Here is a 24,008-nt window from a genome sequence, read left to right on the forward strand (position 1 = left end):
TGAATGTTTCCAGGGATGGAGTAACCACCACCCCTCTGGGACACCTGTGCTAGTGTTTCACCATCCTCACTCTAAAAATATGTCTTTATAGCTAATTTAAATCAAACCTTCTTTATTTTAAGGACTCTTTTCCTATCACAGTAGACCCTGCTAAAAAGTGTTCCTGCATTGTTTTTACAAGCCTCCTTTATGTATTGAAAGGCCACAGGAAGGTTTCTGCAGCCTTCTCTTCTCTGGACTGAACAATCTCATCTCTCAGTCTTTACAAGAGAGGTGCTCCAGCCCTCTGACCATTTTCAGCCTTACCAGACAAGAGACTCCACCTTGTTATCTTTAAATTGCAAAATATGCCAAGATGTTTGACTTCTCAAAAAAGACCAAAAAAAACCAACCAAAAAAAACCAACCAAAAAAAAAACCAACCAAAAAAAACAAACAAAAAAAAAACAACCAAAAAACCAGCAAAAAACATTTTTTTTTCCTAAATAGAAACAGTAAAAATTTAACAAAAAATTTAATTAATTAATACACCTCAGCAGCAATTGATGTGGAACAAAAGACTTATCTGTGTGAGCTTTTGCCTGATAAGGCCTGTAGAAAGAAATTGTTTATTTCCATAAGGTATTATTAAAAATTAAAAGCAACATGTCTTTCCATAGCATGTTCCTAACAAAGTAAATTGACATAGCCATGCTGTGGGTGGCCATTAGATTGCATTGCATTATACTGGGGAGGTGATTGTGAAACTGAGCATTCTGGCAGGGATGACAGCAAAGGCACCAGCTCAGAGTCCACCCATTTTTTAAATGAACTTAATACTTTTTAGTGATTATTTGGAGTAAAACCTCAGGATGTGTGCTCAAACCTGCACTTTGCAGGGATCACTTTCACCTGGAACTGGTGATGAGGTGGCTGTGGCAGGGCTCCACTGTCCAGTCTCTGTGTTTGGGGGTGTGTGGCTTACACTGTACTGGAGAGAATTAATTGCTTATACAAGGTCCTCAGCTCCTCACATGACTTTTACTTTAATGATACTGAAAGAGAAGATTTTTGGGTGTTCTGTTTGTTGACAAAACCACAGCATGGGAAGAGCAAAGCAGAGGCTCCTGCTGACCTCAGCAACAGGGTAATTGTGCCAGGTGGGGTGGCATCATCCACCATGTGGGTCATGGCACTACGAGCTTGAGAAACATCTAACTCTTCTTAAAAGCAACAGGGAGGTAAAAAGGAATGGAAGCAAAGCATAAGAAATCACTTAATTCAAGAAAGTTCACAGATTTCCCCACCTATGGAAGCACAGGGAGAACAAGAACCAGAACTGCTCCGTGAAGGATTTATCCACAATCCTACAACCCCATGGCTATCCCTGATGGAAACACCACTGTCTGAGGCTGGGCCACCACCAAAAAGGCTATTCTAACCCACTTTGGGTTATCCAGTGCATTTGTCTCACCATGAAGGCGAAAAGACATGACTCCCAGTGTTGCTAGCAGAAAGAATTTGGGGAAATCCTTCAGCATTTGAAGGCCTAAAGGGCAAATACCTTAGGCAGCGTTGTTTTCACCATTAATTTTTACACTGTCTGCTGAACTGTAGTCTTTTTTATTTACTCCATGACAGAGCATTTTATTCATCTTCTGAGGTTGTGCTCATGGAAATCAACTCACATGATGCATCTTCCCCAAGGGCAGGCACCATGGGCTGGAGACACTGCCTCACTGTGATGCCTTGGGATTTTAGCTTTCATAGTTTTCAAATCCTGTACTGCTTTAGGGTATAGCTCTAAAACTCCATTGCCTGTCAGCTACTGTTCTCCTGTTTTATTCAGACAAAACAATTCCTCTCTAGGCTGGTAGCTCAAGGACACCCTACTGCCCCAGGCCCCAGAAAGTACAAACAGAAGTGAACTGGGGGAGAGGAAAACTGGGGGTATATGACTTCATTACCTGAAGCTGTAATTGGAGTATTAATCCCTCATATGCAAATAGACCAGGCTTATAATTGTCTGAAAAACTCGTGACCATCTTCCATCTTGATGTAGCCCCTCTTGGAGGCTTTTGACTGCCCAAGGTGCATCTATTGAAGGCCTTTAATAAACACCGACTTTTATTCTCTTAATCTTGCCTATCCTCTGTCCTAGGTAGCCACTCCAAGGCATCAGCTGTGCCTGGGAGCAGGAGAAGGATCTTCTCCAGGACTGAAGGACACTCTTCCCATCACCTGACCAGTGCTGAAATGGTATCACTGCTCTCAGAGGCCCCCTGGCTCTGTGCAGCACCTCTTCCTACCACCCCTCTGTCCTGAAGAGGCTGTCCTGATGGATCTGGCAAGTTAAAACATCATTCCCTTGATACACAGCCATAAATAGGTTTCTCAGGTCCTTAATTGGCAGCAAGGATGTGGCAGACTGCTCTTGTTTTTGATAAAGGGAAAACTCCAGATGATACAGACCCCTGAAGCAGCAGCAGAAGTAGCTGTGCCTATGGCACTGCTAGGGAATGGTCAAACCCTTTAGGTCTAGTTTGCTTTTAAATCCCTCCAGATCAGTCCAAGGGCTGTCATAAGGGCATGAACATTTGGTAACAAATGTGGCAGAAAAAAGCTGGAGGAACTCCAGAAAGTCTTGCAGGAGCTGTCCCCTCAACCAGAGTCACTGCTGACAGTCTCAAAACCAAAGGCTGGATGTGGTTGGTAACAGGACTAGAAATGGTCTGTAAGTGTCTGAACCATTGTATCTATCCTTTCCTATGGATGAATAAGGGATTCCTCAAGTGTATAAAGCCATTGTAAAAAAGTGTAATATAAACCCCCCACCATGGTGATATAACATCCTTTTCAAAGTACCTTATTTTTTTTCTTCACCCTATGAAGAATATTTAGAACCCAAACCGGGGAGACAAGCTTAGCTTTTCCTTGTAGGAAACTGATTCTTCTCTGAGTTGGCTGGGCTTTAACCCAGCAAGGGCTGCCAGCCCTCTAAGACAGTTTTACTTGTCTTCAGTCCATGTGGCTCTTCCCCAGTTCTTATTACAGCATAAATTTTAAAAAAGTATTTTTAGTTCAAGCAGGCAAGCAATGAATGAAAGTGAAGGTGCCAGATAAGTCTTCTCAATTCTGTCCAGTCTACCCATTTTCTCCCTCTTCTAGGGTAACCAGATGGTTGTGGACGGGGTATTTATCACAAACCTTTTACAAGGAGAAAAAACAAAGCAAAAAGCTAGGCCTTAACAGCACATTGCAGCTGCTGGCTTTACACACCAGGTTTCCCAAACTTTTTCCCAACCTTTCTAAGGCTGGCATCTTAGGTCCTCTCTCAAGCTGGCTCTTTGGGGTATGTATTGTTGGTAGGTGGTGATGGACATGCCTCCTCCTACCACAGTCTGATTTATTTTATTCCTTTCATGACCCAGGCATGGTGACACAGGTTTTTATTATTTTGACTGCAGCCTGTACATAGTGGGTTCACAAGCAAGGGCTTGGACCTTTTGCCTAATGATCTCAGCAGAGCTCACCAGAAAGTTAAAATCCAAACCCAGAGTGCTGCCGCTTTCCTGACAGCCCCACCCTTGAGCGATGGTGTCCCATGTCCCAGTACATTAATAAAACAAAGACTTACTTGAATAGTCAGATATATAACCACAACAGTGAAGAACTATCCCAGTAACAAGATCTTACCATGTTAATGGATTATGGATCTGCCACAGTTCATTTCCCTCCTGGGCCCAAGCAGGAGAAGGAAAGCTGGGAGAGTTTGACCACCAATATAAACTCTGTTTTTCTCTTGATAGTCTGCTTTCTTGAAGATGTATTGTTTTTTATGGATCTTTGGAATCTGAGAAACTCTGTTAGGAATTATTTGTATGACACTGGGTCATGCAAACTCTGGAATTCTGCTTACAGTCCCCAGACAAATATTTTACAGTTTATTCTAAGTATGAGAGCACACTGAGAACCTTTTGTCTTTGTGCCTTTCATTGTGCAGGGCAGAAAAAAATCTGCAGACCTGAAACTGCTTCTCAGCTTCCCACCCAAAACCAGCACAGCTCACGTGAACTCAGCACCCCTCCTGCATGTGCAGAGTCTGAGTTGAGGGTGCAGTCAGAACAGGGGCTCTCACAAGATGTTCATTACTGCTTGTTGGGTGGCTAAAATAATGAGCAATTGTTTCTGTGGTATTTTAGCTGTGTACAGTTTTGGTCCTGGCCAGGGCAATGGAATTGCAGAGAAGAGCATATTTCAAGTAATAAATTTAAACATTTTGAAACTTGAGGGGAAAAAAAAAAGGTGAATTAAGAGGAAGCCAAAGATTAGGGTTAGATCTTGTTTAATCCAAACTAGGATATCTATCCCTGACAAAAATGTTGACCACGGCCATTCTCTTGGCACTGTGTCTGTTCTCTCCCCACCCTGCTTTCTTGGAAGTCACTGTGCTCTGGCTCTCCAATTAGAGACGGATAACTGATGCATTGCACACTGGAAAAAGCTTATCACGCTGCATTATTTGTTCCATCACTGGAGCCCCATCACCCCTGTGAAATCTATTTCTGCAAGTTTGAAAGGGACTTGGATAAACCACCTGGCCATCCCATCTGGGACCATCAACTGTCTGATCCAGGCAGTTTGTCACAGACAGTGAAAAGGGCATTGATGGAGTGAATGTGTCTCTGGTACATATTTGGAGGAAGGGTTTGTGCAGATGAGCTGGCAGAGGCTGAGCTGTATTTTGGAGCATCATCCAGACTGCAGCTCTCCCATAACTGGGAGCTCAGGCCTGATTTCTGCCCTTTTAGAGAATCACTCAGTTTAGGTGCATGGACGGGGTGAGAAAAATGTTTTCAGGCTGTGAAAATGGAGGGATGAGGTAGCAGTGGTAATCCCAGGCTGCTGGAGCATATCACCTCAGGGTACTGGCCTGGGGAATCCAAGAGGTGCTGGACAGTGGGTGGAGAGACAGGACCTCAGGCCCAGGTCTCATATCATATTGGAAAGGAAATTCCAATGTCAAGCAAGGCAAGAGGACTTCCTGACTGATGGAAAAGTCTGAGTTAGGAAGAATCCACATCTTTCTGAAAAGTCATCTGCACTAGGTGAGGGCAGAAGCCATGTAATGGAGCTGGATTTGCCCTACCCTCATTCTCCACAGCTGGTGGGATAGCTTCCTTTTGTAAGTTTGGGAAACATCTATGAAACACGGGAGCTGGTGTGCCTGCAAACCACACACAGCTTGGGCATCACAAGCCAAACTGCACAAAGCACTCACTGCACCACCACTGCCTGCAGAGCTCAGTGGCTGCAGGTTACAGGAGAACAAAATGTTTAACCACAGAGAAGGTGATGCATGGGCGGTGACTGTAAGCTCTTTTTGGGTGACAAACACCTGGAAAGCCCCATGAATCTGTCTTCCCCTTGGTGGCCCACTCTGGAGCCTCGCCTGGGGAGGAGGGTGGTGGGTTTTGCCTGAATCCCTGTTACAGACCAAAACTGCCACAGAAAAAGGAGCAGATCACAGAAGATTTCAGTGAAAACACTTCATTTGCTCCCGTGGGTTTGGAGTGGTCAGCACAGACTTGGGAAAAGATTTCAAAGGTGCCAGGTTGAGGTCTGAGGGCTCTGCCTGAGGCTGCTACAGCACTGAGCCAAAGGGCAGTGCAGTGCTGGGTGTTCTTCCTTGGCACCAGAGAGAGAAGCCTCCATCCCTGTGCTGCTGCAGGAGAGGTGGAAATTCCAGCCAGATCAGGGGGTGGGCAGCCCTACGAGGGCAGGATGAGGAATGTCCCCAGGGAGCAATGAGCTTGGAGAGCTATTGTGGCCTGGGAATTTGGAGCTGGTCAATGTGTTGTGGTGGCACAGGACAGGGTGACCCTCATCCCTTATCCTTTCAGCTGTGGCCTGTCTCTTTTACTGTCTCAGTGGAGACCTGCTTGTGAAACTGCAGGTGCAGATTATCTCTGTGTCTGCTATGGAGGAATTATCACTGCAAACAGGATTATCTGGAGCCACTAATGTTTAATTACAGATACAAGCCTCTTGGGCCACAGAATATTTTACAATTTTTTTTTGTAGTAATACTTGTGTTTTGTTGCCTCTTGAAACAGTAGCCTTCAATTTTACATACTAACCTCACCAATGACCCATTTACCCAATGTCATTATGAATAACATGGTCATAAGAGTCAGTCCCCTTTCTCATGGAGCAATTTTTGCCTGCAGACAAGGTGGGAAGCAGCTTTCCCTCAACAGCTTTTGCATTTTAGCTGAAATCTCCTTACCTGACATTGACAGACCCATGTGCTTCACTTCATCCCGGGGTGCTGATTGGCAGAGAGAGGCACATCCTGCTGCCAGACACCAACAGGACAAACACAGTGGCAGCCGTGTGTGAGTTCAGCTGGCAAAGGCTGGAAGGTGATGCTAGGAGTGCAAATGCATAGCAAAGAGGAAGGGAAGGGGTCAGATTTTATTTTCTTAGTCAGCACACCTGCAACACACAGCAGCCTTGCACCTAAAAGCAAAACCAAACTTTTTAGTTCAGTCCTTTTCTCATCTCCAGATCAGGAAGATCTGTTTATCTCAGTGTGAAGCATTTTCAGTGTTTCATTCTAGCAGAAAGTTAATTCAAAGCTCTGCTATTTTGATGTCCTGTTATTTTAGATTCGGGCCACATGTTTGAATGAGTGTATTTGATCATTTGGAGATCAAGAATGGAGAAGGAAAATCATTTCCTCCATTGTTTTTTTTACTTCTGAGTCCAGAATTTCTGCCTTTTGACAATGATTTTGTGGGACAGCTATTCCTAGCTGAAGGCACAGGGCAGAATAATGGGCAGCAAATATTTCTGCAGATGGGATTCTGTTCAAAAAGATTGGAAATAAAAGAGCAAAGTCTAAACTCTGCTATAATTGGGACCAAAAAAATGTATGTAGCATCAAACCACAAGAGCAGTGATGGGCAGGGACCAGGTGGACTCTATTAGTGAGCAAGGAAGAGAAGGAATCTTTCTTCTTCCTAATAGCTGCCAAGAAAGATGCTTGTTTCAGCATGAAATGATAGATGGTGGCTTTGAAGCCTGAATCTCTTTGGTTTTATTCTTTCTCCTTTTGGGACATGGGTGCTGTGGACATTCATTACTCACATTGGAAACATTTGCCACAGGAAGCTCCTGGAACAGACTTTGGAAAGCTATGAAAGCCCCAATGTCAGCCCAAAACATCAGGGCTCTCCCAGCACTTGCTGAATGAAATTATTAAGTGCCAAGACAAATTAATGTTTGTCATCCCCAATTTTACAAAATCCGAGTTTTCAAACCCCCTTCCTACCAAGAAAGTCTTCTCTATTAGAAAAGTGAACCCCATTTTGGTGGCAGCAGCTTCTGCAGAATCTGCAACTCTGTTTTCTGAAGTCTTGCTTCACTCTTTTGTAATTTTTCTTCCACCTCTGTTTCCCTGGTGAAATAGCCAGAATACTTGCATTTTTTAAAAAATCAGGGTTTTCAGTAGTCACAAAGCATAGGGTAATGAGCATCTTCTGCAAGACAATTTAGTTAATTAATATTTATATACTGCAGCAAGGCTCAAGAGCTAGTCTATGAAGTGTTATTTAATAATTCTGAATATCTGCCTTGGGAATCCAAGATTGAAATTCACTGCAATTGAATTAAGTTTCAATTAAGGGTTCCTGCCATTAAATCTTTAACACAGGAGCAATAAACACAACAAAAGCATGAAGCAAGAAGATGCAATTCTGCCTGGCAAGCCTGTGGGCTGAGATAATCAGGGTAACCACCTCTGTTCCTGGCAGTGAAGAGTGAGTGTCACTGAGACAACTTGGTCATGTTTATCCTTGGGGGCAAGCGCTGAGCCCACAGGAGCTGAGGTTTCTGCTCCTGTGCCATCCTTGGCTGGTGGAGAATGAGAAAAAGGGAAGACCAGCCCTTGGCTGCCTCCAGTCTGCTGGAGCACTGTCCCAGCCCCCTCGTGTCTGTGGGGCTAGCATTGTCCCTGGGGGGAGAGCTGCAGGCCCACATCCCTCTCTGTGTGCTGCTGAGTAGGAAATTACCACGGCAGGTGGCAGGGTACCAGCCAACACTGGCACTCTTTGTGCTGGTGACACTGGCAAACAGCCCCCAGCTGCAAAGGGCTCACCCCTCTCACTCCTCTCCAGCCAGGGTCTCTCCTCTGGCATTGTTCTGCTGTCTCCCAGAGAAGGAAGCAGGATATGGAACAGAGAATCATTTCTCACCGTCATTCAGGAGCTCTCTTACCATCACTCAGCAGCCACCACCTTGCAGGGCTGGGGATCATTCCTAGGACTAATGATGCCTTCTTCAGTAAGGCTGTTACAGCCAGGTACTGGTGAAGACTTGCTCACAAACCAAGGAGCTGCTTGCTTTTGGGGAGGTTGTGCTTGCGGATGCGTGTGCAGAACTGCATCCTGCAGTTATGGCTTTCCAGAGAATACTGGCGGGTGGTTCAAGAAGTAAAAAAAGGATATTATTATTATTATACACATATAATTTGATTCTTTTAGCCTGAAATAAGCCCCCGGTAAATTTATATTTACTTGGCAGTGAAAACATAAAACTTGGCTTGGCAATTACATTTAGGAAAACATTAGGAACTCAAGGGAGAAAATACTACTTGGCCAAGCATGTTTAACTAATGCTGAGAAATGGGGCTCTGTGAATCTGAATTCAACCCAGTTTTTTAAAGCTACTTACCCGGTCTCCTTCCACTGCTGGCCAACTGACAGAAATTCAATATTTTTCTTCTAGTGAATGAAAAGCATAGTCAGGAACAGCCATTGGGTCAGGTTCGTATGCAAAAGCTCCTCTTGAGCTTTTGTTTCCTAATTGCTTTTGGAAGGGTTTTTCAGACTGGGCTGACGCAGTTGTGTGTGTGAATTTCCTGGCAAATAAGAAAGGTGACTGTGTCCAAAAGACATTTAAGAGTGTGAATTCACAGCCTTTCCATGTCTAATCAAGGAGCGTAAACCATTAGCCACATGTTCCCCATTTCCATCACATTTTTTCACACTTAAACAAAAACATGCCAAAGGAAAGGTGCTACATTTTTTAATGCCCCCAAATAGGAACCACAGGAGTCCATTAAATGCTGTGGTCATTTCCAGCATACGAATCAATTTTCCTTGTGGTGGTGAAGTGGTGAATAATGCCTGGTTTGTTTAAAGGAGCATGACTGATTTTGGATGAAGGATCCTGTCACTTTGGCATTTTTAGTTTTATTTATTGCATGCAAGCATATAAAACCTGGTACTGGTCTCAGTGCCAGGCTTACTAGTGGAAAAGCTGAAAGGACCACATAACGTCTGGTGCAGGAAAGAAGTTCTCCTTCTGCAAGGCATTTGCTGGACTCCTGAAAAATTATTTTGGTTAACATGGCAGAGAAGGATTTCATCAGTTGGCATCTACTGGCTTTATTTTTTCTTCCATTTTGCCTGTGTCAAGATGAATACATGGAGGTGAGCAGAAGATCTTATAAACCAGTGGCCAAAATATTGCAAAGTCACCACCAGACTGGTCACAAAGGTTCCAGAAGCAGGGAAATATTGAAACAGCGGCATCAACTTATAGAGTGGACTGTTGTTAATAGCACATCTACAGACCATAATGTCCTGAGACCAGAGGTAGATGATGTAGAACTGACTACCTCAGATAGAGTCCAGGTACTCTGAATTAATCTTTTAAAGATATCTTTAAAGCTAATGAGATTTTTTTTTTTTTTTGCTAACATTACTAGTGATATATTTATTGGAATAGTTTTTATTAAAGCTGTGTATTGGTCTGTATCCTGCTGGGCTGCTTTACAGGATCTTTTAATGAGCTGGTAGAACCAGCAGTGCTTGGGGACATTGGTTTCAACACAGGCAGCAGCGCTTTGTTCTGTTGAAACTGTGAACTTGAGAAATCATATATGCTAAAATGCAGTCTCTTAATTATCACAAGGTATTAATTATTTAATATTAAATATATAAGATATTTCTAACTCATTCAGGTGTGAAGGAAAAGACAGCATTTCTAGAGGTATTTGGAGAGATTCAATTAGCAGAGAATAATTTTACTTTAAAATGATGTATATAAAGTATATTTCTTGAGCTTGAGACAAAAATAATGAAATTCTGAATGTTCAAAAACTTTATTCTAAGGAGTAGCTTGAAAAAATCAGATACTAATGTACTGAGTAGATTTAATAATATTAATCAACTGAGAATTTATGAAGAAAAAAAGCTTGCAATGAAATTCTAAATAGTCTGCAGTATCTGCATTTTAAACTGAGAATATTTTTATGCCTTTCATGGCACTTTGCATACTATAGTCATTAGTTTATAACACAGGAAAAATGGCATAACTTGATTATACACAAAATATTGCAGTCCAAATTTAAAAGAAAAAAATCTGAGGGGCAGAAGATGAAGCTTTTTCTAGCACTAGGCAAAACAAAATTCCACTCAAATGAAGGGGCTTTTTTGATCAATGTGTTTTATTAACAGCAAGAATATGAGTGGGTTTTCCTATAGCTGATACAAATATTTGAGTCCTGTACAATTCACCTTTTATCCTCTGGGGTTTTAAAATTTCTTCAGATCAAAGTATGATATTTTGAATTGCCAAAATCAAGGACATGCAGATAAGTGTTGAATAATAACCTATATTATGATAAGTAGAGAAGAGGTCTGATTTTAATCCTGTCCTGGGCTTGAAGCACTGAAACACATCCAAGTAAGGGAATAGGTTTAATACACTGTATTCCCTGTATTAAAACTTCACAGTGCCTTGCATTTTGTATTTCTTGGGCAGGAGTTAAATGTTCCTCCAGTGCTCTCAGCAGAACAGATATTTAACTGTAGCATGTTAAACTGTGCTTGCAGAATGTAAGCAGTGTAGAACATAAGCTGTACAGTCCAAAGAGCCAGCCAGTGCGTGCAGACCTCTTTACTGCAGGGAGAATTCTGCGGCTGTGCGCTGCAGAACTTGTGCAGAAGATTCCCCTTTAATACTACACAATTTCAGATAATGCGGGATTTAGGGCAAAAACCACAGCTTTTTAGGGTTCAAACTTTCCCCCACAGAAAGTGTGCTCAGGCTGCATGTGTCTCTTGTCAGAGAGTTTAATGCAACTTGTCTGGAGCTGACTGCTGGGGAGCAGGTTGTGACAATAAAAACAAGCCCAGTGATCCGAGTACAGCTGATGGCAGTCATTTACCTGCCAGCCCATCTCCAAGAAGCAATCTTTTCTGGGGAAATGATGCAATTTTTGGCTTACTGAAATGAAATGGAGCACTAGCAGATGCACGACAAGGATAATCAATCACACAGTGGCTTACGCAATATGTGTTTTCCACTTCCAGACTCCAGGAATTTCTAGGCAGAGGAAGAACAGAGGTGGCACTGACATGTTTTAATTCATGTGAAATCTCTCTCTTTCCCTTAAGTTATATGGAAACTATTCAATTCCTATTTCCTGCTTTCTTAGTTATTTTAGATGGAATAACGCTACCCAGCTAAAGAGAATTTAGGCTGGGGAATTTCACCCTCTTGCTGAAATGTTTCAAAGGTCTCATTCCCTGCTGTGGAAAAGAGATGATAGTATTTGTTGTTACTATTGATTGTATGTTACTATTGTTTGTTGTCTTTGCTGCATTGAGTGCAAGGCCAGCTTCCACACTGCTGTTAACTCATGTAAAATATAATGTGCATTTTTCAAGAACAAGAACTCTTAGTGACTAAGCAGAGTCATGTCAGACCATTTTGCCATTTCAGGTTGCTCTTTGAAAATCTTTAAGTATCACTAGCCAAGCAGTGTTTACCCTGAATTTTGGCAACTTTTGTTTGTGTCTTTGTTTGGAGAAGGGGCATGGAGGGCCTAAGTGCCCACAGAGATAGATATTTTGCATTCAGAACAGAAGCCAAGAATGGTGGAGGTACATCACTTGTCTTCTGTATTGTCTTAGACAATAAAACAGAAATTCATAAAATTAATCAGGAAGTCAAAAAGGGTCAAAGGCTGTGTTTCCAATTATGACTTGTTCACAGCTTTAATTTAAGGGAATTTCACAGACCATCTGTTGCCTAGATTATTTTTCTATGTACTAAATCATGAGAAATTCAGCAGATAGCCTCAGAAATAGTTCCAGTTTTCTATCAGTGTTAGGATATCAATGTGGCAGATGCATTTCACAACCTCCTAAATTACATTCATGTTCTGGCAGCAAAGCCAAAGGCTCACTGACAAAATTTATGCACAAATGGCTGCAAACGATGCCTTTGGCAAGTAGATTGCAACTAATTTCTATGCCACATTTGAGTGTAATTTTACTTTAGGAACATGTTTTTCCCTTAAATGTACTCTTCATGAAGTTCTCTGCTTTTAAAGATTAGAAGAAAATCCTAAATATTCCTCATCCTTGGCAGCTGACCACGAATAATTTTTTTCTCCTAGTGAAAGAGTAAAGGTAATAAATTAATTACTTTATGACTTGCATAAAAAGCTATTTTTAAATCAGTGGAAGTGTTGCATACAACCAGACTGGCAGGACTTGCCTTATTTCACATCTAAGAACCTGATGACCTTTTTTTTGAGGTAACACCTGATAGCACTTGGTTATGACCATCACTTGTATCTATTTTATTTTAAAATAGCTGTTTCTCTAATAAAGTTGTTCAAGATTTCAGTACATTGTCTGAAAAAGAGAAATTGCATCTGCACAGAGAGAGTCTCAAATGCAGTCCCCTTTGCTGAATTCATGTCTTCCCTCAATTACAGTCTGTTCTAAATCTTTGGATTTTTTTAGGCTGATATGACTTATTTGCTCTTGGCAGGTTGTATTTAGTTCACCTTCCCATTTAACATGAATATGAAGCACTATCTAAAAAAAGCTGGAGATTTTAATCTCAATGCAAAAATCAATGTTATTCTTTTAGGGGGCACAACATGCTTGCACAATTCCAGTCCTCTTGTACTTGGCTCCCTTTCAAGGACTGAAAATGGGCTGAAACTAGAGCTACTTCTTTCTCTCATCCCAGGAATATTATAAAAAGTGCATTTGGTGATTGTCAGTTATGTCCTGCCTAACAACTGGAAGAGACAAAACAGCCAGAAAAATACAAACAGGTTCTCCAGGAAGAGAAAGTTCAAGAGGCAGAACCTATTTTTCTCATTAACTATAGACCTTGTCCAGAATTAATCTAAAAAGCATAGCCTTGACCAAACCCCGTAAGTATGAAGCCCTTCTGCCCATTGGCAAGTCTTAACTTTTCCATAACTCTTTGAATATGAAGGATATTTGTTTAGCTGTCAAGTCAGCCTTTATTCCCATGGTAACTCCACCATCACTGGTTCCAGCTGGACAGGGCTTGTGTCTGTCCCGTTGGAGGAGCTGCAGTATTTTGGTGGTGTCATGAAATGAATTTCCTATATCCATAAGTTCCTAAGCCTCCTGAAATCAATGAATTCCAAGGGTTTGCTTGGTATTATCCAAAACACAGGCAGAATGTTTCAGATGACATCAGTGATGACTGATGTGCTCTGTTCCTGAGGGCAGGAATAAAGCACATCTGTGTGCTCATTTGACAGTTCCCATCCTGACAGAGGCTCATTTTCTGACACTAAACCAATAAGTCTGCATTGGGCAAGTAATTTGACAATGATAAAGATTAGGGAAAAGAAAGGGAAGGAAGGCAAATAATGGAATGAAGTAGTAGTTGGATTGGTGTAACTATCCATCTCCAGATTTTAAGAGCTGAAGGTTTGCATCTCAGGATATTAGGAAAGAATTGTAGGGAAAAGAAACAAAGATGGAACAAATGAGGAGGTAGAGAAATAAAATCAAACACTGAACTTTGGCTTTATCTGACCTACTGGAAAATCTATGATAACTAAGTTATGAAACTCAGTCAGAATTGAATGAGTCTCCATTAGTATAAACACAATAATATGGAAAAGAAAATCACTCAAACAAAGCCATTATTAAACTGATTACTACAGTAGCTGAGCTGTACATAATGAACTGATTACTTTATTTATGCTGCTGTATTAGTCAGCATATAGGTTTTCATGGGTTCACATTCACTACTACAAATGATCAAAAGCCCCTTACACCTTGTGTTAAGTTCAAATTTTTGTCTTGTGTCTTGGCGCTTTTTTAGGGTCTCCCAACTTTAATAGCCTGTAAATACACAGGTCTAGGATCATGAAGAGGAATATGCTGCACAGATATTTTTTTAGTATCTTCTTTGGGTGGTCCAACACAGTTTTATTTATGTTTAATGGAGGATAGTTCACTGCTGAAGGTCAAATCAAGTCCCTTGTGTCCTACCACTGGTTGTACATAGGCAGGTTTGTCATCAAAGGTCAGTTAAAATGTGGGATCAGGATGTGAATCTAATTGAAATATTCATCTAAGTTTCATTAGTTGGTATTCATTTATTTTAAAAACATTCATTATTTAACAGGACAAGCTGGGATTTTTTAATATTCGTTATAGATTTTTCTATGCTTCAAGAGCTATTCCTTTAAATCTTCCAAAAATAACATCTTCAGGGATAACCTAACTATGTGAGAATTTCATGCCAGATAAGAACTCTTTTAAAAACTTACCAAGTATATAAACAGAAATATATAATGAAGACCCTGTAACCAACATGCATAAGATTGATGTCCTCCATGAATGAGCTACTTAAAGCTTATTTTTGTGCACTTAGCCCCCCCAGCCTGGACCGCAGAATCCAGACTGCAGTTCCTGCTGCCGAGGTGACTTTGGAGTTCGACTCTACCAAGGGCCCCCAGGACCTCCTGGGCCCCCTGGGATGCCAGGTAAAGATGAAGTTTAACTCACTTTTTTTAATCAGTCTAATTGCAGGCCATAAATTACAGGCTATTCTATGAAATATCAGAGAGTGGTCCAAACACCAGTGTTTGGGGACAGATTCAGGAACAAGTTTTTCTATAATTTCAGAGGAGACAGATATTTTCAGTTATATTCTAAGATATTTTCCATTGAAAACCTATTTGTTATTAAAATTCAGCTTTCACAAATTCATACTGAAAATAATCTTATCACACCTCTAGGAAAAATTGGTCTCTCTTAAAACAGCATGAAGTTCCCAATAAACTTGGAAGAACTTGTTCCCTGGAGCTGATTATTGTCATCACCTTTGTATATCCAGCTGTGTTACTGTGTTCAAGGGCTTTTCTTCATCTAGCCAATATTTTACAGAAACACAATACTTCTGTTCTCCCACAGAAATTCCTTCACTTTCTTCTTTCATCTTGTCTTTCATTATAAAAAAATCCCCTTTTTTAACATAAAAAAATGTCCACAGAAGAACAGCATACACAAGAAAAATATATACTTTGATCTGATAATTGATATGGAAATAGAAGAGCCTAGAAAAGGGAAAATGTTGGTTGCATGCTGGTGTCAGTTTGTTATATCTAGCTTCAGAGATTTGGAAATCACCATTCCTGAAGCAGAGGTACAACATAAATTAGCAAGTCACTGAAAGACAGACTTGTCTCTTCTTGAAAAACTTACATCTTCTGTTAACACAATGAAAATGCAATTCAGTGATCCATTACTTACTAATAAATTGTTGGATTCTTAGAAGCAGGATATGATTTCATACTAGAGCCACATTTTCAAGGCTGCAGTGGACACACTGGGGCATGGCCTAGTCCCAGCTTTGCCCTTCCTTCCTGTCTCAGTCCCACTTTCTGTCACTGCAGGATACCACAAATGTACATCTGGCAGCAGCCTCCTGCACCCTGGGATTTCTGTCTCCTTCATTTGGTGGATTTCATGTTGTTGTGCCTGTAAGGGGAACAGCAGCAGTTGCTTTTTCCCCTTGATTGAATCAAATGTTGCTTGCAGACTTCTGTTCTGAACTGGTAGAGCAGTTCTGGCTTCACATAAAGCATCTTGTTATTTTTAAGAGCTGCAGATTCCTCTATCCAAACAAAAAATGTGCATAAGTTCTTTCAGCATTTGGCTTCCTCGTTTGAAGTTTTTTTTTTTTTTCTTAATAGAAAAACTCTGAAGGATCACTTCATCATCAGATTTGATCTCAAACAACACTATTCTTCTTGTAAATTTCTAACCAGACAGAATAATCAAAGAACAAGCAGAGTGGCAAAGAACCTAACTTCAATTCAGGTTGAATTAGAACAATGATGACATTAATTAATCCCCTGAGCTGAAAGATCAGGCTTTTGCTGCAGGAGGGATAATAATTGCTCAGTGATTCTGAGCCAACTTTAAAATCCTGTCAGCTGCATAGACATTGCTTAGTAATTTAGTCAGTCAACACCAGGAAGTAAGTAATACTGCAGATGCATGAGTATGTTTTGCAATGAGTTGTTTTACCCATGTACTCATAGTAAGCCATCTCAAAAAAGGCTTAATTATAAAAATTTTGCCTTTCTTTAAATGTAGGACTATGCAATCAAACGACCCCTAGCCAACACCCTGCAAATACACACTGTCCTCTTTTTAGCAGAGATTTTAACAACTTTAATGCTACAACCATTCATCATTTGTGTGGGTGTGTTTTAAAGATAGCAAAATCTTATTCAAAATTATCTTATTCTATCATGATCGACTTAAATTACCAGGAAATTGGTGTTTATACTACAGCAAAACCACTTCTGCAGGCTACCTAGTATGTGGCAATTGAAAGAGGCTTTTGCTTTCCTTGAGCCTTCTCTCTGCTGAGGTCTTCCTGCACATCTCCCCCACAAAGCAATGACTTAAGACACCACCAGTTTATACAGCAACATAAAAGTTAACTCCCAGAATCTATGTCCTTCATCAAAACTTTTGCTATCAACCTGACCACGCAGCAGTTTCTTATCTGTTTCATCTCAGCCTGGGGTTTATGGCACCAAAGAGTACCTGTGTTGCAAGCTGGTGGAAGAGGACCCTGTCACACTTGTCTGTTAAAATATGATAAATTCTTTAAATAAAACAGAAAGCTTTGCTTCCCTTCAGGAAATCATGGAAACAATGGAAATAATGGAGCAACTGGCCAGGAAGGAGCCAAAGGTGAGAAAGGAGACAAAGGAGATATTGGACCAAGAGGAGAGCGTGGCCATCATGGACCCAAAGGCGAGAAGGGTTACCCTGGGATTCCCCCAGAGCTACAGGTACAACATCTCTGGCTCATATTGGCTGCAGCAAACCTCAGATTATGGTTTTCTCCACTGAAAAAACAGCCCCTTATTACTGTAAGATACTTAAGAAGCAAATCCCCTTGTAAATTAATACTGTAACAGGCATATACAGCCCTTGTCCTTACTGAAAAAAGTGCTGTGCCAGATCTTTCTGGAAAAGAAAAGCTTTAGTCAGAATCCAGCTGAGAAATAGGCAGGAAGAAACATATATGCTTCCCTTTGAGGGCAAAAAGCCAGTATCTGGGTTATAAAAGGAGAATAGCAGGGACTATAATTTTCCTACCAAGCTGTATCACATAAATAATTGCACTTCCCACAGCATATGGAAAGAGTAAAGGAGTCATGTTTCTCAGGGCAGCTGGGCTTTATGAGATTCTCAGAAGCACATGTATCCAGCTACTCAAAATTTTTGAGTGCAGTAAAAGTCCTTTAGTTTCAAAAGATACCCCTCAGTAGTTATCTGTATATTTATATGTCTAGATATTTTAAATATGTTTGGGGCTATGCAGGTTCTGCCTATGAATGAATAATTCAAAAGCCAGATGAGCAATTAAATATGGGTTCAAACCTGAGCTGTTGAGCTCAACTCTTGTATTGGCACAATCTCACAGCTTTTGGATTAAAGCTTCTTCAAATCCCAGGAATCTGGCAGATGGCAGAGAGTTTGTGTATGTATATATAAATATATGTGTATATATATCTCTATACACACACACACAGATACATATATACATATGCATACATGTGCATATACATATAATTTATGCATGTAGAAATATATATAATATATACTCATGGTATAGCTGAATATCTGATAAACATACCTTTAATTACATTCAACATATATCCTTCTACAATTTTAAAATTAACTACCACTGTTTTTTTCCTTACATAAAGACAATGGTAGTACTGTAATTAAAATTGAGTGATGAAAGAAGATGAACAAGGAAAGCTCATGTTGTAATATCTATTTCCAATACTTAAAATTCCATCACTTCTTCTATCAGATGTGTTTAAAAATGTTTACAGTATTTCTTACCACCATACTTAAGAATTTTAAAGTCAGTGGTGGTATAGGAGGAAACACTTTTGAATACAGTACTGTTTTACGTACAGGATTATTTTGAAAAACTTTGTGTATCCATGTTGACCTGCTACTTCATAATGAGACCTAGTGAGAAAAGATATATTTTTCTGCTGTTCTGTTCAGCCCACAAAAAGTAGCTCAGGGTCAAAGAGACTGTGAAATGGAATCTAGACAAAAAGCAATAAATTCCATCAATCTGCCACTGCAGCTGCTTTCCTTTAACACATGATGAACTTTGATGTGATCCTGGCTGAGAAGCAAGATATTAACAATTGCCATAATAGAAAATGCATCCATGCAGGGGTAAGGAAAATCAGCCCAAGCTTTCAGCTCACATCTGGAGCTCCTTAAATTTCTGAACAGATGGCTAACGATTTCCGTTGTTGGATCCAGACTTGCATTTGATTGTCTGTTTTCATTTTGTTCTGGTTTGGATCTGAAATCAAAAGGAGTTTGGGCTGGGTTTTTATTTTTTTTATTTTTTAAATACCAGCATAGCTGGAAGCGCACAAAAAATGTCATTTTTGTGATGGGCAGTAACAGATGCAATTGAAGACTTGTCATTTAAGAAGCTGAGATAGAAATAAAAAGCCAAGTCTACATGTAACCTTTTGGCAACAAAGTGCAGCAATTCTGATTCTACGCCATTTACTCACATAATGGGGGCAGGGGAATGATAGACTTACAGAAAAGGTCACTCCCTTCCCTAACCAGGCCAGCTGGCGGGGTCATTCCCTGATATCTTCCTGAGGGTAATTTAAATTGTCTGGTGTGGGATGTTTTGCACTACTTCCTATGAAACATTTCTATGACAAGAAGTGAAACACGAAGTTGAAGCACAGTTTTAATTTTCTTATTTTCCCCTCTTGGTCTCCACCACCCTCTGTTTTCAAAACTGAGGGCAACTGACAAGATAGAAAAACCATTGAATATTGAGTGTCAGCTGCAGCACTTCCAGAGGACCGCTAATAAAAGTGCTTCATGTGTCTCTAAGCAAGAAACACTAATCTTCATGGATTTTACTGACCATTGCTCATTTTCACACATGCAGTTAAAAGCAATATGCAGTTTAAACGCATTGGGGAATACATAAAACTATATAAAACCTTTTTGTCAGAAACACCATTTCAATACTATATTGCTGTTGCATCATTCTAGCAAGACTTAAAAGTAAATAAAATCTGAAATTAAGGTTCTGAACTGCAAACACTTGACCATACACTTACTTTACAGTCATGAATAGTCCAATTGAATATGAGAACCCTAGTCTTCTTCCAGTTTCATTCAATGGGAGTTTTGTTAACTCCAAGGAGTTTATTGGCCTTGGAGCAAACCCTAGAAGAACATCTCTGTCAGGAAAATAAACAGACTGCAAATACAGGAAAAAAATCTGTACCTGGTTGCTCTACACACGTGTTTTTCGTGAACGACTGCCTGAATAAGAAGTGGATTTTTGCAGGTCGCATTTATGGCTTCAATGGCTACTCACTTCAGCAACCAGAACAGTGGAATCATCTTCAGTAGCGTTGAAACCAACGTTGGGAATTTTTTTGATGTCATGACTGGGAGATTCGGTGCTCCAGTGAATGGTGAGCATTTGCAAAACAAAATAATGTGATTATTGGAGCTGTAGAGAGACATGTGGTCAAAAAGGATGAGGCACTATTTAACTGCCTTTGCACTCAGTCTGCATAGCTCTTGCTACCTATTTTCCAGAAAAATTAATTGAAAGCTGAGCAAGCCAAGAGTGGTCCTGCCAGCCAGTGAGACTAGTGCTGACACAAAGGCAGGAGGAAGAGGCATGGTCAGGGCACGGAGCAGGACTGTCTGCTTTGCTGTGGCTCTTTATCCCTTCAGCCACTGTGATGACAGAACCACAGTCTGAATGTTATAGCAAGCAGCAGCAGCTTCACAGTTGCCTCCTCCACCTCCTGCCTCCTGTCAATCTCTTGATCCCCATCCTCCCCCATGCCAATTCAGCTGCAAGCTGACCTGCAACAGATGTGTGGCTGGAAATGAGGCATTACAGTTCTTCATGGTTATTTCTCAGCTACATCAGTCCCCCCTCTTATGCAGCTGTGATGCAGGAAGAACAACACCTCCCATATGCAGAATTAAAATTAATCACATTTTGGAACGCTATAAGCAGAAACAAAATATCTGCTGACAACTGGAAGGCAGTTTTGTCCACAGCTGTTACGGTTTCTAAGCAAGAGGCACAAATGTGCAGCATTATTACTTCTTTCTATGAAGCAAACAAGTTGTTTTTTATAAACTTTTCAGGGGTATATTTCTTTACTTTCAATATGATGAAACATGAAGACGTGGAGGAAGTGTACGTGTACTTGATGCATAATGGTAATACAGTGTTCAGCTTATACAGGTAAGTAAAGGGCCAGGACATCTAAATGCAAAAACATTTGTATGGTTGTGACAGCTTGCTCACCTTTCAAGAAATGTAAAGTTGTTCATTTTTTGGAAGAAATTCTCTAGGGTAAAATAACCAACAAGAAAACCTATTTTATTTTGCCATCCTTAGCATGCATACACATTTGGACCATACACACCACAGATGCTGGACCTAAAATTCAGCCTTGATCACCATTTCCTCAAACTCAGGGGAAAGGAGTTAGCACTACAAGTCAGGGTTGGAGTTCAGTGGTACCATGCTGTCATTCTGTTAAAATATATCTTCATTCTCATTTTGCTTGTCAGAGAAAGGAAGTAATGAAGTGTCCAGTGACTAGGTACACTCTTGTTAAGAGTTGGGAAGTTAAACTTTACTTTAAAGTTGGGAAGTGTTTAAGCTGTAGTAGTAAGGATGAGTAAGAAGCAAAGGTCTTCCATTTACTGGCCTTTTTATCATTAGCACGCCACCACAGGTAGCTTCATCCCCAGTAGATCTTCTCTGCAAAAGGAAAAGTGCCTAATTTCTATTCCCCCTGAAGCACTGATGTCAGAAAAGGCAAGAGGTAGAAGAAAGGAGGCAGAGCCAGGAGGCAAGCCCACATCAAATGTACCCATAGTCCAATGAAAGGCTCAGTAGGGAGCAAGCTGCCTGCGTCTGCTCACTGCCTATGCTGGGAGCACAGGGACTCAGCTCTTGAGTTGGGATGAACTCAAGGGGAAAAAAGCATCAGAGGAAATCTGTAGTGTTGTGATCAATGAGCAGCATTTCATTTTAAACAAAAAATTTGTTCCTGTGTCCTGGAAAAAAAAAAAAAGTTACAATTCCAGAACTTCAGAAAGGAATGAAATAATGCATTTAGGTAAGGTGCAAAATTTGAGTAGGAGATCAAATGCCGAAAGTTGCCAAAATTTTCTTATAAAGCTGAAAAAATGTTGGCAAGTCTTTCAAGAAAGTTTTGCTCAGGATAACAATATACTTCTTGGATTTTTTTGGTAAACAACAATGGTAAAGTGGTTTGTTTGGTCACTGTTGAGAAACAAAACCCTGACTTGTTAAAATATTCATCCTTAGCTATGAATCCAAAGGGAAAGCCGATACTTCAGGAAACAGTGCAGTCCTAAAACTTGCCAAAGGAGATGAAGTTTGGCTGCGAATGGGAAATGGAGCCCTCCACGGGGACCATCAACGCTTCTCCACCTTTGCTGGGTTTCTTCTTTTTGAAACCAAGTAAAAAAAGATGGAGACAACCCAATAGATGTTTATGTGAAAAAACCATCTTTTTTGGAATTTGTATATTTCACTGGACTGTGAAATAACTTTACAACATTGGAGGATCAAGAAGCCTTGTTTTGATGCAATGTGCTGCTACCTGTGTATCAGAGATGAGCTGAACACATTGGGTAGCTGACATAGATTCACAGAGTATCCATTGTCATCTGGGTTGCACCTATTTAATCATTAAATGTTGCTATTGCTCTCTTCCCCAAAAGTGAATGAAAAACAAAGGAAAATGAGTTTAAAGAATTTAAAGAGCAGTTTACATAAAGTCAATTTCATCTCTAAATATACTTTAGTTATACGTCAGGAATTGAACAAGTGATTAAAAAGTTTTGGATCATTTATTCAGTTCTTCTTACATGTTCATTTAAATTTGCATCATGGAAACAGGCCTGAATGTATTATAAGCAGGCTCAGGTGAGACCAGATTTAAAGGAAGAAGTTTGTACTGGATTGGAATGAGCTCAAATCGAAGGAAAAAATGTGAAAATATAGATGTCAAGGATTCAGGTATTTTGCATTCCCATCTCAAACCTCTGAAGATGTATCTGGTGTCATTTTTCACAGATTTTTAGCACATATTTATGCTTAGTCTCTCTCTCTTAGAAGAAGAATGTCAGTAGTTCTTGCCTTAGTAGCAGCTTGAAGCTAAGGTAATTTAGTTTGCAGTGTGAAGGGGATCAGGCAGGGGAACTGTAATGTTTCCCCCTAGCCTTAGAATTTTTAAACCTGATGTAAGCCAATGCAGGGTGTCAAAGCAAAGGCATATACGCTAGAGAAATCAGGATACACCAAGAGCACAGAGATAAACAAACTTTGTGGTGTTTGGGGCTCCTCCAGAAGGATGTACTTTATAATATTGCATATTTACTTAACAGTGAAGTTGTTGAAACAGTTTTCCTAGCAGCCTTCCAAGAATCAGTATTTCAGGAAAAGCCATTACAGCTAAGCCAGTTCAGTATTTAAACTGGTGAAAGCAAATGCTAGATGGCTTAGTAGTTCTGGTCCCAGTACACTGGGCCAATCTTCAGCATCTATGTTACTGGCTTTTCAAAATTTGGGTACCTGAAATTCTGTCTTGCTATTTTCATTTGAATAAGCACCAAAATCAATACTGAAGTTTGAATGTATCTTGTTCTGGCTCTCCACACAAAAGTTAATGAAATATAAAATTCCTTTTTACAGACATTACATTTTAATCAGATATTACCTGCCATTAATGTATAACAGGAAGGTGAGGTTAGGAAAATATTTATTTGAAATTCTTTTATACTGGATACAGGTATCAGTAGCACAACAATAGAGCAAATGAATTGAAATCTGCCCTATGAATTTGTATGTCCTTGTACACATTCCTAGCGTATGTAACCACATCTTATGAAGAAAAATGCATGTTGATACTTGATGATTATGACTTATGATGTTTTTAGTTTTATGCATCAACCACTGAAAATATTAGCTTTAATGAACTGTTGTCTAATGTGTTTTAATCATTTCTTTATCAACTTGGGTCAGGTCTGTGCCACATAGGTTTTCAAAACCTGAGACCATGTTATTTTGTTAAGCTTACTTTGTAAAACATACATTTATTCAATAAAGATTAATGGTTCAAAGCTATACTGGTTTGCTGATACCTGTATTTACCAAGGGTATTACCATTTGGAGACAATAGAGAGATTGTTCTTTTTAATATGCCTTTCCTAAGCATTCATTTTGCTACTGAATGGGAGAAAGTCAGCATTAAGGATTAAAATACATTTATTTTACACATGTGTGTGTATATATATGTATTTACACACATATATACATGAAATTTAAATCTGTAAGGTTTCCTTTGGGGACTTACTCTTCTTTTGTGACATGGCCGCTTTGGTCAGAAGGAAGCACTTACAAACTGTAAGACATACGCTAATTTTAAGCTCCTTTTTATCTTACTATTTACTGTAATGGCCATAATATAAAAGAAAGTCATGTTTTGTCTTACCCATTTTGTACTGTTTTCATGAGTTTTGTGCAACTTGGCCTGCTAAGAGGGGAAGGTGACTAAGAATT

The 24,008-nt window shown here is 40.1% G+C and overlaps 1 protein-coding gene across 2 annotated transcripts; it reads left to right on the forward strand.

Moving 5' to 3' along the window:
* Positions 1–9,104: 9,104 nt before the first annotated feature.
* Positions 9,105–23,496, forward strand: C1QTNF3 (C1q and TNF related 3). Of its 2 annotated transcripts, none has more exons than XM_054652700.2 (6): positions 9,105–9,679; positions 14,715–14,826; positions 17,000–17,154; positions 19,728–19,857; positions 20,552–20,651; positions 21,750–23,496. In XM_054652700.2, exons 1-6 carry the CDS (start codon positions 9,392–9,394, stop codon positions 21,907–21,909), a joined length of 945 nt encoding a protein of 314 aa, XP_054508675.1. In that variant the 5' UTR covers positions 9,105–9,391; the 3' UTR covers positions 21,910–23,496. The 2 variants fall into 2 exon arrangements, with proteins under 2 accessions (XP_054508675.1, XP_077027540.1); XM_077171425.1 differs by having other exon boundaries at positions 9,105–9,475.
* The last annotated feature ends 512 nt before the right edge of the window (positions 23,497–24,008 follow it).

The sequence above is a fragment of the Agelaius phoeniceus genome, chromosome Z (assembly GCF_051311805.1).
Source record: "Agelaius phoeniceus isolate bAgePho1 chromosome Z, bAgePho1.hap1, whole genome shotgun sequence".
NCBI lineage: Eukaryota > Metazoa > Chordata > Aves > Passeriformes > Icteridae > Agelaius > Agelaius phoeniceus.

Excerpts from the sequence above, each read along its gene's own strand:
- C1QTNF3 (XM_054652700.2), top strand. The coding sequence starts at position 9,392 with ATGGCAGAGAAGGATTTCATCAGTTGGCATCTACTGGCTTTATTTTTT. Across the intron at positions 17,155-19,727 it reads GGATTCCCCCAGAGCTACAG|GTCGCATTTATGGCTTCAAT; the intron begins GTACAACATCTC and ends GGATTTTTGCAG. Across the intron at positions 20,652-21,749 it reads ACAGTGTTCAGCTTATACAG|CTATGAATCCAAAGGGAAAG; the intron begins GTAAGTAAAGGG and ends ATTCATCCTTAG.